At 34.0% G+C, this 18751-nt stretch overlaps 1 protein-coding gene across 1 annotated transcript in view; it reads left to right on the forward strand.

Moving 5' to 3' along the window:
- Positions 1-18751, forward strand: part of LOC308431189 (uncharacterized protein) — a gene marked incomplete at both ends in the record, with an annotated part of 40900 nt that overhangs the window by 18308 nt on the left and 3841 nt on the right. Inside the window, 2 exon segments of the mRNA XM_080930555.1 lie at positions 2677-2807; positions 7493-7829. Coding sequence (XP_080786681.1) covers positions 2677-2807; positions 7493-7829 — 468 coding nt within the window.

Genomic DNA, 18751 nt, shown 5'->3' on the forward strand with positions numbered 1-18751 from the left:
ATACATGCAAAGGGGAGGGGGGGCAGAATTGGAATGGGGGTTGATGGTGAGGTAACTGGAAAGTGGGATATCATGGGACTAAGGTGACAGTTGGTGGAGGGTGGTAACTGGGAAGTGGGAAATCATTTGAGATGTAAACTAATGAATACTTAATAAATAATAATAATAACAAAAACAACAGCAACAACAAGAACAACAACAACAACAACAACAACAACAACAATAATAATAATAATAATAATAATAATAATAATAATAATAATAATAATAATAATATAAAAGAGTTTGAAAAAAAAGGATGATGGAGATAAAATGTGATAGAGAAGGGTCTCTGATTCCGGTGCCGGATCCATTGGAATCCGCTATCTGAGGAATTATAACTTAGACTGGCTTACAAATTAAAATACTAGTTGCTGGAAGCAATTGCAGCTACCTGTTGATTCTAAACTAAGAGTGCAAGGTGTTTTCTTTCACAAGAGACTCAGCTGAGTCCAACGGAAAGTTACAGTGGAGGGAGACACCAAGCCTGCAACGGAATTGGGATGAGTGGGGCAGGCGAAGCAGTGACCCTCCATGGGAAGTTAGCAAGTCAGTGGCAAGATTTTAGTGCAAAGGGTCAGAGAGTTTACAGATATGAGACCACCCCACTGGCACCATGTGGGTTGCTGGTGCCAATGATAGCATGAGATTGTCTGTTTATACATTTATTATTATTTACTACTACACCATTGTTCAATTATTACAGTATAGTGAGCTGCTTAAATTCATAGATAATAAACTTAATCCCACACTGCTGGGACAACTCCTACTGGTAAAGCCTAATTATTTCTTTGTATTTCTGGGTTTGGCTTGCCAATGATCTTTTAGCTTTCCCCTCTTTTTTCATGAGAGACACTGGCACTGTTTTTTTGTTTGTTTGTTTGTTTGTTTGTTTATTTGTTTGTTTTTATTGCCAAGTCTTTGTGTGACTTTGCTATTAGGCTAATACTGGTGTTAAAGAATGAATGTCCTATGTATTTAATAATGGAAGGGAAAGGAAAGAAAAGGAAAGTGGGGAGAGAGAGAGAGAGAGAGAGAGAGAGAGAGAGAGAGAGAGAGAGAGAGAGAGAGAGAGAAGGAAACTGTTATCTTTATCTTACTTTCAGTTCAACAGGAGTAATTACTGCTTGCAGACTTACACGGACCATTAAAACTGTTTTACTCAGTGATACCCAGTATATCCAAAGCATCATACGAGATAATTAAGAATTTTGCCAAGGAGCTATATCATTAGTCCATGAGAATAAACAGTCAAATTTATAGGAAAATATCCATAGTCATTTTCCTATTACCTAAGTATTTTAGAGTGTAACTACAGAGTCTTCACATTTCCAAAAATGTTAATTATTTGCTTTCTTACTGCTTGTAACTAAAGGTAAACCTGCCCACTCACTGACTTGATGCTCATTTAGATTCATGTTTTCTTGAATCATTTCTTTTCTGCTTTGTTGTGAATAGCATCCTTGGTGCCATGGAATTTCTTTTTAAATTCTTGGGAGATTTGCATTTTGCTTTGCATTTGACCCTCAGTGTATTTGATAAGCTAGTCTTAGAATCCCACATACTTGGCACTGTGCAATGATGTCAGTTTCAGGTTTGCTATTTGTTTTTTTTTTTTTTTTTGGACTGCTTGACTCCTGTTCAGGAATAAATTCAGTAGAAATAAGGGGTACTGTCATGCCTTCAGCTGATAGTATCAGAAATGCAACTCAGCAATTTGGACAAAATATTTAAAATAGAATATTAGTTTGACACCCCAAAAGTGTGCAGAGTAATTCCTTCACAGAGTCTAGGTCGGGTTCTTTCTTTCTTTTTTTGCTCAAGATATTGTATTTATTTGTTTTGATCACATTTTATATTTATATTTAGAATAGACAATATATAAAAATCCACAGATTTGGATTTGAAGAAGTGTCAGCCAGGGTAAATTGCACTCTCAGAAGAGAATTTTGTTTCCTATATGTTTTACTTTGTAGAACAAATCAGAAAAGAGAAGCTTTTGTAGGTGGAGTTGAATTTTGAACTTTAAAATTAGATAAAGTGACTTATGACATAAAACAGTTTTGAAGATACCAGAGATAATGGAAAAAATTAGTCAAGAAGAACTACTAATTGTGATAGCAATGCAAAACATGCTTAGAAAGCATTTGCAGATGTGGGAGCATGTTAAAAGATATTTAGTTCTATTTTTATCAGTGAAAAAATATGTGAAATATTCTAATATAAGAAAATAATGACTATTATTACTAATAGGTGGTTAAACTCAAATGTGTTCTTGCCATTTATTTATTTTTTCATAATTATTATCAGTCTAGAAATGAAATCTATTTTTCCAAGATAGTTAAAAAAGGCCTGGAATTGACCACATCTAAAATCCTTTTTTTTTTTTTTTTTTTTACCCCAAAGGTTTGATAGTGTGCATTAAGGTCTTACCTGTTACAATGAACATAAAGTACATGTAAAACAGGATGTAACCAGTAATTAGTCAAAGTTTTCTTTGTGTGTAAAGATTGAGCATAATGGTTTGTTTCTTTTTCTCTTTCTTTCTTTCTTCTTCCTTTTTTTTTTCTTGAACTTTACACAATCTGTGAGTTTTCAGAACTCTTTCAAAATCTTTCTCCTGTATACTGTCAACAGGCAGTGCACTGTGAACGGGCTTACTTAGTGGAGTTGTCAGCTCACACTTTGATTTTGAACCTGATGGTCATCGGTGGTTTGATTCTTATGCAGGGGGCTGAAAAAAGAACTGATGTCATTTTAGGCATTTTGTGAGGCTTCACTCACACTGACAGAGACTAGAAATCTGAGTTTTAAACACATAAGTCAGGGCCACAGGTCTTACTCCATGTAACTACGTTGGTTATGTTTCTCGGTTGTATTTATCTCTAAGATTCCATGTTAGTATAGCATGTGTGTAATGTCATTTCTTACTTCTGATGTAGTAACACAACTGCTCAAGTGTGGGTGGGTGGGTGGGTGGGTGTGACTTTTGTTTGGTTTGGGTTTTGGTCTTGCCTGTGTTGCTCTGGCGCACAGGGTAATGTTGGTAATTTGAGACACTATAAAATTGAGAGGCCATCAGTTTAGTTAATTGCTGAGAGTCGTGTTGGAGCTGTTGAATTATACAGTTCAGTCTTCCTAACTACCCTCTGTGCAGCAGAACATCACAGTTTTTTTTCTTCTGTCTATGACTTTAAACCATTCACCAGTTTCCCTCCCATGATAGAATAAATACTAAACCAAACACTTAGAAGCTCAAATGAAGACCAGAGTAGTATTGTCTAAAAAATATTATTCTTTTCCATATCCCATTTTGCTTTCTGCCTAAATTCTTTGATTAAGTTAAGTATTAAAATCCATATGTTTTTAGTGAGGTAAGGCATTGGGTGAGTAAGTTCTGCTAATTTGGTATAATACAGGACTTAGAAATCTAATTTTTCAGAACAAAACTACCCCATAAATTAGATGCTTTCTATTAAAATTTTTCCTGCCAACCTCCTTTAGTTTTTCAAGAGAGGATTTCTCTGTGCAGTCCTGGCTGTTCTGGAACTCACTCTGTAAATTAGGTTGACCTCGAACTCACAGGCATCTGTCTACTTTAGCCTTCAGATTGTTGGCATCAAAGGCATGCACTACCACCACCTGGCTAAAATTCTATTTTTATTTCTTTTTAAAGAGTAATTGTTTTATTTGTTTACATTTCAAATGCTCCCCTTCCCAGTCTCCCTTCCATGAACTTCCCACCCCTGCACCTTCCTTGTGCCTCAAAGAGAGTGCTTCCAAACTGCCTCACCCCTCTAGTATCTTCCTTCTTTGGGATATCAAGCCTCCACAGGACAAAGCACATCTATTAGCGTGTTTCAAGTTTAAGTTTACACATAGATCCTTACCCATGAGTATTTTTTAGACAGGGAGGACTGTTAGTTACCTGACACATGGCTCAGTTAATGGTTACTACTAAGAAATCATTTAATAAAAAAGAAAATCAATCCATGCGGTAAGAGTAAAAGGCTGGAAAGTGAACTGCTTATTTTAGCCAGTGACAGACTCTGTGACTGTTTGCGAGTGGGCTGTTGTGCCGGGCAAAATAGCTGCATTCATCCTCACAGCATTCTGACTATCTCTGGTAGACGTGGTCCTTGTGAGCACAGGTGGAAGGGTGGAGCTTGGATGAGGTATTAAATGCAGAAAATGGGTTTGCTTAACATGTTCATAAAATGTTTCCCCAGCCCGTCCATGAAGCATGGATCTACGGTACTATAAGGCCCATCAGTTAATAATATGACAAGCAGTTTTGTGTCCTTGCTCCTCAGAAGGATGTCACAGAGTACTGTTTAGAAGGCTCTTAGTTCAGAACACTAAGACGAGCTTTCCTAAAATGTGTTGTTTCTAAGGTGACAGGGTCATATGTCTTTCAGTCTTGGCCTCTTGCCTCGGTGGTTCTGAAGATGGGAGGAAGGCAGCCTGGATTTGGTCCCTTGTAGAGGGAAACTAATACACACACACACACACAAAACACAGCTGTAGTCATTGTGGTTACTCTTATCTTTTTTATAATTTGGAAATTCTAGAACAATATAACAGACTAAGATTATCAGTTTATTATATATTATAACTGGTATAATTATTCTAAAACAATAAAGCACAATATCATTGTAAAAGGTTTTTTTTTTTTAAAAAAATTCATAATTAACAATTTGGGAAGGCCAAAGACATGGAAGGGGATGGTAAAGACATTTTGGCTTATGACATCCACACTGTATGTGAGTTGTGTGCACAGTAAAACTAGGCAGGGTTTTAAGCATGGAGATAGATTTCAGGTGGCTTTTATTTTATTTCCAATACAAATGTTTTAGCATAAGTTGGTCTTTCTCGCTGCATTTAAAGATAGTTAATAAGTATTTCAGTATCTTCATAGCATCAATTTAAACATGTCCTCAGATCTGAGGTGGTGACTGATAAGAAAACTGACAACATTGCCTTTGAATTCTAATGTCCAAAGATTTAAGAAAGACTGCTAAGTTTTTTTTTTTGTTGTTGTTGTTTTCCTTTTTTTGTGTAAACTGTCAATCTGTACTTGCCTGACAGTGATGTTATAAAGGCTGATTTTGACATCTTAGAAAACAATCACCTAATCTTGTTTCTGTAATTTTTTCCAGAGGGTATAAAGAGGGTCTTAACTTTTGAAGGTTCTCCGTTTGAATGTGTTTTTCAATTAATAAAGTTTTGATATTTGTTTAAGTTATACTTCTGTGGGATTGGGGGTTAGAATAATCATTGCTCTGGTTTTTTTTTTTTTTTTTTTTTGATTTTGTATTATTTTAAATGCATATTTAGTTTTCTGAGCCAGATGGTTATTTCATCCTGTGTCCTGCCCAATTTAGTGACTACATCAGAATAGTGAATAAATTACTCCAAATTTTAAAACATGCTTGAATGAAATGTATAATATTTTAACAAATCTTATGCTATACAAATGAACCTGGGATGCATAAATATTTAGTAACTTACCTAAGTATATAGCCTTGATTCTTATGAGTGTAAAATCATTATTTCCATTAATATATTGTTACACTTAATGTATGAGATGTGTGCTTGCTAAGAAACTTCCAATATTTAATTAGGGTGTATGCTGCTTTGAATGAAAATGTTCCCCATAGGTTCATATGCTTGAATTCTTGGTCCCCATTTGGTGGAATGGTTTGAGAAGGATTAGGGAGTGTGGTCTTGATGGACAAACTGTTTGCTCTTAATGGAAAAAGTGAGTTATTAAGGTAGGTTTTGCATTTTTCAAAACCAAACCAGTCCCAGCTTTGTATACAGCAGATGATCAGATGGATCTCTTAACTATTATTCTACCGCCATGTCTGCCTGTGGAGTGTTCCTTGTCATGTTATTTATGGATCAACTAATATTCTGAAACTCTATAAAACTCCTAATATACTTACTTCTCTTATACATTGTTTCCATCATGTTTTTTTCAAATAAAACTAAGATGGAAAATACAGTGCAAAGTGATTTTATAAAACTGGAATGTTAACAGAGTACTTATTCAAGATCAAGTGTGCCTTCTTGGGTTTGATCCAGTTCATTTTAAATTAATGTAGTAAGAGACACAACTTTTAAAAAGATATTTGTGGATATCTCATGAGATATTATATATTAAATTTAAACTTGGAATAATGCATAAAGAAATTTTGAATGGAAATCTGTGAATATTACTGTTAAAAATTCACAAACAAAATCAAAAGAAACCACCAGAAAAGATTTCCCATGAGAAATGAGGTCAGTGGAAGATGGGAGTTCAATATTGGCATAAGGACAAATGACGTACCAATCCCTAAGGAGAAGATCATACTTGGTCCCTAAGTTCATAAAGATATATTATAGTCCAGTATGTAAAAGAAAGCACCTCATTTTCTTTTTTAACTGGAATCTGTGCTATAGAAGGACAGTGAGGAAGATTTTACTGTGGATTTACAGGTAAGTGCAGTATAGAATTAACTACATAAATATTTGTTGAGTCTCTTCCAGTATAAGAATGAACATGAAAAAAATCTGGTTATTTCTTATCTAGTTCTTCAGAGGACGAAGGAATCACATTATACTTTACAATCAGCATTTCAAAAACATTTTCAAGATATATGAGAAATTAGTTTTGTGCTTCAGGTTCTTAAAATTCAAAAAACATAGTCTTGTAGATTGATACCATCCTTTGGAATAGCAAGGGCAACTAAACCAATCAATGTTTTCTCTCCTTTGATAAGTTTTTTAAAAAAGATTTCTACCAATTTTTGAGAATGACATAATTACATTACTTTTCTCCTCCCTCTACCTACTTATAAACTCTCTTATATATAATTTCCTTCATGTTTATGGCTTCCTTTCCGCTAACATGCATACAACACATACATACAAAGACTGATAAATATGCCAACCTGCTCCATCTATATATTATGTTTATGTTTGAAATCTATTTTAATGTACAACATTTGTGTTAGGCCTTTCTTGAGACATCTGTGCACTCTAAAATAAATTATGTAAGATTTACAACTTGTTTTGAACAATTCATTCATTGTGAGATGCTGAAAGTGAAGCTATTACACATAAGCTTTCCCCCAATAGAGAGTTGTTTCTATGTTTTGGGGTTAAATGTAACTTATATAATGTGAGCAGAAAATTATAAAATTTAATATGTTCAGATTCAAATATATATAGCAGAACTTTGTTAAGTATTATTAACATGCTAAACACCGTGTCTCCAAAACTGAGTCATATTTTATAATTGAATCATTTTACTCTTGATTAACATTTCTTGACATAGTTTCCAATAGACTCCAGCAAGCTGGTGAGTGATTTTTAAGCAGTCCAAGCATATGTGTCACATGTATGGGAAAACACACAGTTGTAAATCCTCTGTGACACTTTCACTGTTTCCTTTTTATCTCTACAGATTATATTGGGGAAGAATGGTTCTGACAAATGGCTCTTTGGTAACAGAATTCATTCTCTTGGGTTTAACAGATAACCCTGACCTCCAAATACCCCTGTTCTTTGTTTTTCTAGTAATGTATATGATAACTGCCTTTGGGAATTTGACCTTGATCCTTCTAACTGTGCTGAACACTCACCTTCACACCCCTATGTACTTTTTCCTTTTTAACTTGTCTTGCATTGACCTCTGCTATTCTTCTGTTGTTGTACCCAAAATGTTACTGAACTTTGTACTAAAGAAGAACATTATTGGTTTTGCAGGATGTATGACTCAACTCTACTTCTTCTATTTTTTTGTCATCTCTGAATGTTATGTCCTGACAGCAATGGCCTATGATCGCTATGTTGCTATCTGCAATCCACTCATGTATAATGTTGCTATGTCCTCTAAAGTCTGTTCCTACCTTATGCTTGGTTCATATTTGATGGGATTTTTTGATGCCATTATCCATACTGGATGCATCCTGAGACTGACCTTCTTTGATAAGAACACCATCAACCACTACTTCTGTGATCTTCTGCCATTGATGCAGCTCTCCTGCACGAGCACCTATGTAAACGAGGTAGAGATTTTCATTGTAGGCGGGAAAGATATCACAGTGCCTAGTATTGTCATCTTTATTTCTTATGGCTTCATTCTTTTTAATATCCTCCAAATAAAATCCACTGCGGGCAGATCTAAAGCCTTCAACACCTGCAGTTCTCATATAATTGCTGTTTCCCTGTTTTTTGGTTCATGTGCTTTTATGTACCTGAAACCTTCCTCAGTTAGATCTTTGAATGAGGAGAAAGTGTCTTCTGTCTTCTATACAATAGTGGTTCCCATGATGAACCCTTTAATCTATAGCTTGAGAAACAAAGATGTTAAACTTGCCCTGAGAAAAACTTTGAGCAGGATAAAGGTTTAGTTAGTCATTTATTATCTTTGTGAGAATTGTCACAAATCCAAGATTTTCTCTGGGTAGTATCTGCTTCAATAACTTAGTTTTTCATTTCAGTGAAACAAGTTTTTTCCGCATATTTTTGGCATAAGTTTTCTTTATTTCCATACTGTTGTCATGTGTAGTTTCAGTATTTTTACATTTTAAAACTCTTCATTATCAATTAAATGCTTTGTAAGATTTTTATTCTAGAGTATAAAATAAAAATATTTATTCAGTTTCATATGCGACAATAATGTTTAATTATGTCTCCTTGAAATTATTTTGTTTTGATTCACTTGTTTCTTTACTGATTAAAATACAACTCCAAAACATTTTCTCATGTTAGTTATAATAATATTGTAAGAATAGATCAAAACATATATGTACAAAACTATAGAGTTTAATGAAATTAGAGAGGCCCTTAGTGTAAACATGCTTATTAAATAAAATAGTTATAAATTGGTCTTGATTTAAAATCTAGCATTTTTAATATGGAATCAATATCCTGCATCTAAAAATAACAAGTTACTAAGACAATATTGGGATAACAAGCCCCTTTTAGAATTTGGCGGTGGATTCTTCCTGAATATAATGCAAATTCAAAAGCATTTCTCTCTTAATTGTTCTCCTTTTTGGATAGAAAACAAGTTGGTATCACTCTTTTTGAGTAGAAGGATATTTATTTTGCTAGTGCCGCTTGAAAAAGACTGGCTGAAATTTGGCACTTGTCAGGAGAAACTAATAACTAGCTAGTGATCGTCCCAAGATGGCCTGCTTCAGATCATTATATAATATGCTACAGATTTGCCCTTATTAAGCAAGGCTGTAAGGGAATTAATTTTACGAAAGGTTTTTTCTATTAATATGCTGTTCCTATTATTATCAAATGCATATAACATTCACAAATTGATAGAACACCACTTTGGAGTAGCTCTCTGAAGATCTATGAAGATGTACTTTCTGGTAATGATGCTATATAGACTAGTAGATAAGTTCTTAAGTCTTAATGATTATCCTATTTGAATTCCTAAAATTATATCGGCAATTATTAAGCTTCTTTTTATAGTAAGTCTGCTTTAGGTACTTATCTGATATTCAAAACTGCAATGAGAATTCTACTAGTCTCCCAATTGTCACCAGTAAATTACTCTCAGGTAGTAACTAGACTTTCCTCTAATCAGAGCAAATTTCAAAAGATTGTAAAACAATCAAAGGTCATAAAAAGGAAACTCACATTTTTATAGATTCTATGACAAAGAATAAAATATTGAGTGGGTTTATATATCGAAAACATAACTAATAACCTAGTTATGGCTTTAATACTTCGGTGAACCTGTGGAGCTCAGACAGGTGATAGATGTTTAGCCAGATAATTATACCTAATAGATATGCATGCAAATATTCTCTGTTGTAAACTTCTATTTCAATTTATAATTTATGTTTTGAGGGAACTTGTGATGAACATTGTACTTGTGAACATGTATTCTGAAAGATGTTTAAGTGCTGAGGAGAAGAGATGAGTCAGGGCTGAGTTGAGAAGAACCAAGCTGAAGAGTAACTGAGCTGAGAAGTTTTTAGACAGAACAGTTTTTAGACAGAACTGAACTAAAGAAGAACTTAGAAGTGTGGACATAGCTTTAGAAGAAAAGGCATTGAGAATAAGATCATTATTGTGACATCAGAGAAGGAGGAGAGAGCAAGACTAGGAGAGTGGTGAGTGAAATAAATTATAGACTATAGGTAACATAAAAAACTGAGAGTAATGTGCAGAATGCAGAGGAAAATGAAAATAGAAGCTGCAGAAAGCAGAAGGAGCAGGCAGGCTTCTCTGTACCATGAGAAACAGCAGGTCCTTTCTTAGTAATAAGGCAGGTTTAGTCTTATAAAAAAAAAACTTAGTTTCTTTTTTCTTACAAACTTTGGTTTAATTCATTTAGTATTAAAAGGTAGGAGTTTTTTCTTTCTCTATGCAATAAAGATTAGAGCTCCTTTTTAATCCAGAATGAGTGAGTTCTTTCTGCACTGGTGTACTGTCTTTTGCTCAATATAAATATGTAGTTGTGATAATGTGTGTGAGTGTGTGTGTGTGTGTGTGTGTGTGTGTAGGTGTGATTCAATTGACAATCTTCGACACCACTTCATGTTAAAAGTCTAGGAAAGAACAGAAACCCAAGGCCCATACCTAAACCTAATAAATGCAATATACAGCCAACCAGTAGCCAACATCAGACTTAACTGTGAGAAAATTGAAGCAATCACACTAAAAACAGGGACTAAACAAGGCTGCCCAGTCTCCCCCTACCTATTCAACATAGTACTGGACGTCTTAGCTGGAGCAATTAGATATCAAAAGGAAATCAAAGGGATACAAATTGGAAAGGAAGAAGTAAAAACATCACTGTTTGCATATGACATGATGGTGTACTTAAGTGACGCCAAAAATTCCACCAGAGAACTTCTACAGCTGATAAACAAGTTCAGCAAAGAGGCTGGATATAAAATTAACTTAAATAAATCAGTAGCCTTCCTATATTCAAAGGACAAACTTGTGGAGAAAGAAATTAGGGATAAGATACCCTTCACAATAGTCACAAAAACTATGAAATACCTTGGTGTGAGTCTAACTAAGCAACTGAAGGACCTGTATGACAAGAAAGTCAAACCTCTAAAGGAGGAAATCGAGGAAGATCTCAGAAAATGGAAAGATCTCCCATGCTCATGGACTGGAAGGATCAACATAGTAAAAATGGCCATCTTACCAAAAGCAATCTATAGATTCAGTGAGATCCCCATCAAAATTCCAACCCAATTCTTCATAGAGTTGGAAAGAGCAATGTGCACTTTCATCTGGAAAAAAAAAAGACCTGCAGAAATCACCATCCCTGACCTCAAGCTATATGACAAGGAAATTGTGCTAAAAACTGGATGGAACTGGTACAGAGATGGGCACGTGGATCAATGGAATAAAATAGAAGATCCAGAAATGAACACTCACATATATGGTCACCTGAATTTTGACAAAGGAGCTGTAAACATTCAATAAAAAAAAGGACAGCTACTTCAACGATGGTGTTGGTCCAACTGGCACTCAGCATGCATAAGAATGAAAATAGGCCCTTTCTCATCTCCTTGTACAAAGCTCAAATGCAAGTGGATCAAAGATCTCCACATTAAACCAGGTACACTGAAATTATTAGAAGAGAAAGTAGGGAAAACCTTAGAACACATAGGCACAGGTGAAAACTTCCTGAACAGAATACCAATTGCTCATGCTCTAAGGTTAAATTTTGACAAGTGGGACTCAATGAGATTGCAAAGTTTCTGTAAGGCTAAAGACACTGTCAAAAAACAAAACAGCAACCAACAAATTGGGAAAAGATATTTACCAACCCCACATCTGATAGAGGCCTAATATTCAAGATATACAAAGAACTCAAGAAGTTAGACACCAGAGAATCAAACAACTCTATTAAAAATGGGTTAATAGAGCTAGACAAAAAGTTCTCAATTGAGGAATATCGAATGGCATATAAGGACATGCTCGAGATCATTAGCCATCAGGCAAATGTAAATCAAAACAGCCCTGAGATTATACCTGACACCAATCAGAATAGCTAAGATCAAAAATTCTGATGACCCCAGATGCTGGCAAGGATGCAAAGAAAGAGGAACACTTCTCCACTTTGGGTGGAGTTGTAATGTTGTATAACCACTCTTAAATTCAGTCTGGAGATTCCTCAGAAAATTGGACATGATAATACCTGAAACCCAGTTATTCACTTCTGGGCATATACCCCAGAGAAGCTCCAACATACAACAAAGACACATGCACCACAATGTTTATAGCAGCTGTATTTATAATAGCCAGAAGCTAGAAAGATCCCAGATGTCATTCAGTAGGTGAATGGATACATGCAATGTTGTATATTTACACAGTGGAGTACTACTCAGCTATCTGAAACAATGACTTTATGAAATTCTTAAGAAAATGGATGCATCTAGAGAATATCTTCCTGAGTTAGGTAACCCAGTCACAAAAGAACAAATATAATATGCTGTCACTGATAATTGGATCCTAACCCCAGAAAGCTCTCAACACCCCAAAAATAACTCAAAGACTATATGAAGTTCAAGAAAAGCAAAGTCCAAATAAAACGGAAAAATCATTATGCTTAATCTTAAACACTAAGAAAAGGTTGAATATTTCCACTTTACACCTTGCTTTATGTGTACTTTATGCTCATTGTAACTAGTAAGGTATTAATGTATACTATCCAACCTTTAAAAAAATCAAGTACTGTCAAAAATGTATTCATCTATTTTTATGCTAAAATGCTTAAATATGTGCATTTATCTTTGTTTTTTAAATAAAGTTGTTCAATTAATAAAAAAGTCTTCATCATCCCCCAAAGAGGATGATGAGAAAACAGGAAGACAGTTTTTGAAAGTAATTTTAATGGATTGAGAGGGATCGGCAGCTTTTAATAGTGAGACATGCATTTTTCATATAAATTATTAACAATTAATTATGGATAGATAAAACTGGCTAGGAGGTAATAAGAACTGTAAAATAATCTGAGGTTTTGTTGTACTTTTATGTGTAGTTGCTTGTCTGTTTTGTTTAGAAAATTTTTAGAGTATATCATTAATCATTTTTTAGTTAGTGGTAAAATGGAAATCATGAGACTCACAAATTAGTCATTTAAGTATGAAGATGACATCATGGAGCCATTTTCATCAGACCATAGCCCTGATGTATGTGCAATATCATTTTAAATTATTATAAAATAATTTTGTTTTTATGGAACAATAGTTCTCTTTTTATATTTCACAATTGAAAAATCATCTCTTCTTTGGCTGTTTGCCCAAATGAGATAGCTGAATCCCTTGGTAGACATAGTTTTAGTTTTACAAATACCCCCATTTTGCTGTTCCACCTCATTTCCCATGAAATGCATGGACTGGATGAATTATTATTATATTTGACCCCTGTTTGCAGTGCAGCTGACTGAAGAATTTATAATTCTGATTTTTTCATGAACCAATATTTGCCGTTAAGAGAATGAATCTATACCTTTCTCAAAAACTAATAAAGATAAGCATTAATACAGCTGAAGGTACTGAAAAGGCTACATTTTAATTATTCCTTTTAAATACTGACAATTTCACTATAACTTACAATTTCACTGTAACATTGTATACTGAACAGTGTGACATGTTAAAAATTGTAATTTAAATGCAGTTAATGAAGACAACTTTTATGTTGGCTACTTTTCTTTTTTTAATATAACTTTGTCATAGGCTAGAGACATCTAAGAACAGGAAACCTCAGTTGAGAAAATGCCTCTATAAAACTGTATTGTGGCACATTTTTTGTGATTAATGATTGCCACTAAGAGGCAATGCCACCCATGGACAGGTGATCTTGAGTACTATAACAAATATGGTGAGCAAGTTATGAAAGCAAGCCATTTAGCAATGTCCCTTCTTGGCCTCTGCCAGCTTAATACTGAAGTTCCTGTCCTGACTCCTTTTGATGATCTACTGTAAAGATACAAGCTGAAGGAACCCTTTCCTTCTCAAGAGGCCTTTGGTTATGATTTCTTCTATACCAATAGAACCCTTACATAAAACACCCTGCAGAAGTGAACAGCACTGCTCCAAGAAAATTACATATGACTAGAAATTGTGAGATACCATATGACTTGTTAGATATTCATAATAAAAGTCATTACTATTGATCTTAATTGACAACTAAAGTTAGATTGTAATATCCTATCACTGAAGGCATCAAGCCTTTCATCACAGGACACTGAGAAATCAAGCTGGATCTGAGCTACATGCTTTTATTATTCTGTCTAGCACATGTGATGCTAGAATATAGCATGCAGAATTCTCTCATAGAGAAACAGTTTTTAGAGTCTTATTTATCTGTAAACCCTGGAAGATCGAATATCTTCCTGCCAGGCAGAGTGTGCTCATTATCCCTATAGTAATATGACTGCTGTAGGAACAACTATTTACTATATTTTTTGAGGTTCAGTCAACAAGAGGGAACTCTACATGCTACTAAATATGTAACCCTGATCAGTAGCCTATGGCAGCTCTAGCCCATAAGCCTTGGCAGGAGATTTATTAATTTTGTTTTCCTTAGGAACACAATGTTAAACTGCATTTTTCAAATAGATATTTATGTATCCAAATTAGATTCTCATAGACATAGACAGAAAGTTTTATTTAGTAGTGAATAGCAGAGTTAATGCAGGGACCCATATAATTGTTCAAAGTACTGAGAATCAGTATGGGTTGAAAGTTCATCTCTAAATGCAACATCTATATCAGATCCAAGTCTAAGAAAGCATCATGGAAGAGAGTGAAAAAAGACATGTAAAAGCCAAAAAATGGGGGGAGGGGAGGAATGATGTGAAGTCTTTTGTTTAAGAAAGAATATATCATTGCATTCAAGAATTTACTTTAACTGTGGGAACTTACACATGCTTGAACAAGATTGGCCTATTGAATGATGACTCAACCATGATGTTGGGGACATCATCAAAGTCCACCACTTTCCTGAAGAATTATTGGCAGTTATTACCTGCTAGAGAAGGAGTTGTTTTGTAAATTATTATAGACAATGATAAGCGTTCTATGTTTTAGTAAGCAGAGCATAAAAAAGTAATATTATAGTACTAACATTTAAATATTAAATATTTAATAAATATCTTATTCTTGTCATATAATTCAGTTTAAATTACTTATTTTCAAAATATTCATACACATAATATATTATAGAAAAATGGCAACTAATTGTCTATCCTAGTGTTTATTCCCAAGTACCTGAATATAACATCAACACAAAATGTACTTAGTGAATTACTTTATTTTATAAATATATTTATAAATACCTTTTATAAATTTTAATGAAAATGTATTTGCATCAAAGATTTTTAAGTTACATCAATGCACATTATTCATAAGTTTTTATATTATTTTATTACTTAAATTTAGCATATACATAATGAGTTTTTCATTTTATATATAGATATAATTGTAATTTGTTCATACTTATCTCCATTACATTTTCTTCTTCCTTCTTGGTCACACTTAACATCATTCTTTTGTAGTTTTGGATCATACAGAACAGTAAAACTGTGATGTTTATTTTTAAGTCTGGTTTACGTTTACTTACCTAAAAATCTGTTTTTGACATTATTCTTCAAAGAACACAATTCTTTGTTTCTACTTGAGTAAAATTTCACTATGTGTGTGCGTTTGTATGTGTTTGTGTGTGTGTGTGTAAAACCTCCATGAAATATATTAAGAAAATAGTACATTTTTACACTTTGATCTACATTTTCACACATTGATTTACAGTTATACCATTGTTCAATGCAACAAAATCTCTATTATAATCTGAGTATTTTATCTTAATTATTTTAATGGAGATACCAGAAACTGAGTAGAAGTGTCTAGTCGAAAATCCTGTTATAGAGTGGTGTTGTAGATCATATGTGGGAGAAAATTTCATAGTAATTATCATAGAGGCTACACAGATAGAAGAATTCTCTCTTGCATTTGTTATTTGTTTTCTTAATAAAAACTATTGTTATAGAATTTAAACATATAAAGCAAATTTTAAATAAATATTCTTACAGATAATAAAGGAGGTAAGAGAATGAAGCCATTAAGTGTTTGTATATTTTTGTGCATATGTGTGTGTGTGTGTGTGTGTGTGTGTGTGTGTGTGTGTGTGTCTGTGTGCCTGTGTGTATGTGTGTGCATGTGTCTGTGTGTATGTAATAATAGAGCCCTGAACTTGAGGGATTTAGGAAGGGATAGGGTAGGGTGGAAATAATGTAGAAAGATAAATAGATACTAATGTATATAATTTCAAGTAAACATTAAAATAAATGCTTTTGAAACATTTATATATGTATACAATATGTTTGGTTATATGTGTACCAACATGTTTCTGTAGTTGTCATTGGACACCTCCCCTCGTCTCTTTCGCAAACTCATTTATTTTTTCTAATATAAAATCTTGATGAATTGACAGGTTTTCAGAATATATTGTTATCCTTGTTCCAACTCACATCTTTTGACCTAACATATATTTTAACAGATATGACTCTTCTTACTGATACTCTCATGCTCTTTAGGTTTACACAGAATGTCTTTTCTCTTCCCTTTCTTTCTATATGTATTGTTAAGATTAAAGTAAGTCTCATGTAGACAGAATATACATGTATTTTGTTTTGCTTCACTGAGTCATCCTAAGTCTCTTGTATAAGGACTAATTGATTCTATTCCTATGTGGTCACTGATAGTTGAGGATTTATTAATACTACTTTGCTACTTTATTTTGTGTTTTGTGACTCTTACTTTCCCTGCTTGCTATCTTTTCTTGGATTGATATGTTATGCTAATATTTTAGTGTTCATGGATTATTCTATTTGAATATTTTTTATTTTTTTGTCTGGGCAGTTTCTTTTTCATTTTATGATTTGTAAAAAAAAATATACCAAAAATGTCTTAATAAGAAAATGACTAAACTTTGTTCTTACAACTATATTAGTCTTATGATATCCAACTGTTAGATAATAGGTAAAAACATGCTGAGATAGTAAAATCACTTAATTTTATAAGAAGTTGAAATCTTTCAAATTACATATGAGAATTTCTAGATTTTGGGAGCAAAGGACGTAAGATTATGGTATTTGATGACATTCTTTGCTTTTAGTGTGGTTACAGCTAGTGGTTGGGCATTCAATAGATTTCAAAGTTTTTATCTATTAATCAACCATGTGATGTTAGATCTGACCAAGAGCTGGTCAAAGGCATGTCTTTTTGAGGATAAAGTCAAAGAAGCTATCCAAAAATAAATTACTTACCATCTGGATTCGCAAATTTCAAACCTTTCCTGTCATTGCAATTTAATCAGAAAATCGAACTTTGAGAAAACTTTTCTTCCAGAATTTATATTATTTTTCACAATGATGTATGTTTAAAAATAATTACTGCAGTAATTAACCCTTAGTATTTATACAAGAACTATCACATGAATGCCTGTGAACCAGAGATTCTGATTCAATACAAATAAATCTACATCACTTATTGAGAAAAACACAATTTGTTCTAATGTGTTCTGTTGAGTTTGGTATGGTGCAGTGGAAGGGGATACCTCAGCAAGCTCATCCCATATCAGGCACTGGACATAGGACTGGTCTAGGATAGAATATAGTTTATTTGGAAACATGGGAAGGGGAGTTGAGAAGGAAGTAGGGGCAAAGAAGTTAAGACAGAGAAGAACAGAGAGAGAGAGACTGAAAAAGAGAAGAGGCCAGCCAGGAACACAAGGAGAAACAGAAGGAGAAATAGATCAGAGAGAGTAAATAGTGGCAGAGAGTCAAAGAGAGATGCTAAACAGTCTCCATTTTAGCAAGCCAGGCCTGCCAGGCTGTTGCTAGGTAACTGTTTGGAGGTGCTTTAAAGGAATGCCAACATTACTCTCACCTGCATTTCTGATTATCATTCATATTCTGTATGTTTCAACCTCACCCTCACTCAAGTTAGAAAATGTACAAAATTCACAAATACCTTGATTTCTCTGGTTAGTCAAGCTATAGATGTGTGAACTCCAAACATGATCTTGAGATTGTAGACAGGCATAAAGAGCTTCAAGCTGTAAAGGACTGCTCTGTAAAAACTGATGTGTTTTGTAAAGCAAAGTGTGGTCCCCCTTAAGGGTCTGCTTTAGGATACCAGTCATATGAAGGATCTAGATTGATTTGGAGCTTATTTGGAGGCATGGAAAGAGGTGTTGAGAAAGGAGTAGAGGCAGAGAAAGAAAAGAGACAGAAAAGGAGAGAGACAGAGACAGAGACAGAGAGAGAGAGAGAGAGAGAGAGAGAGAGAGAGAGAGAGAGAGAGAGAGAGAGAGAGAGAGAGAGTATTAGAGAAGCCAGTCTTTTTATAGAAATTCAGTTGGTAGGTAAGTGTTGGGAAGAGCCTGGAAGAAATGGTTTTGGATATGACAGCCTAATTACAATATCTTTTGGGGGTACCTCTAGCTACCCAAAGAGCCCTCACTTTCACTTTCCCAACTTTGTATCAAATACAGAAAACTCCTGGAATGTATTAACATAACAAAGCTCTACTTTCTACCAATAGAGGGGCAAACACAAAAGCCCCCAATTTGTGAGACCTTAGGTCAGATTTCTCTGCCTGCCTTTTGTAATGTTTCTACCACTGTTTTTTTTTTTTTAATGCCTTGATTTCTAACTTTGTTCTGTTCC

Source organism: Micromys minutus, assembly GCF_963924665.1.
Source record: "Micromys minutus genome assembly, chromosome: 16".
In the NCBI taxonomy this organism is placed as follows: Eukaryota; Metazoa; Chordata; class Mammalia; order Rodentia; family Muridae; genus Micromys; species Micromys minutus.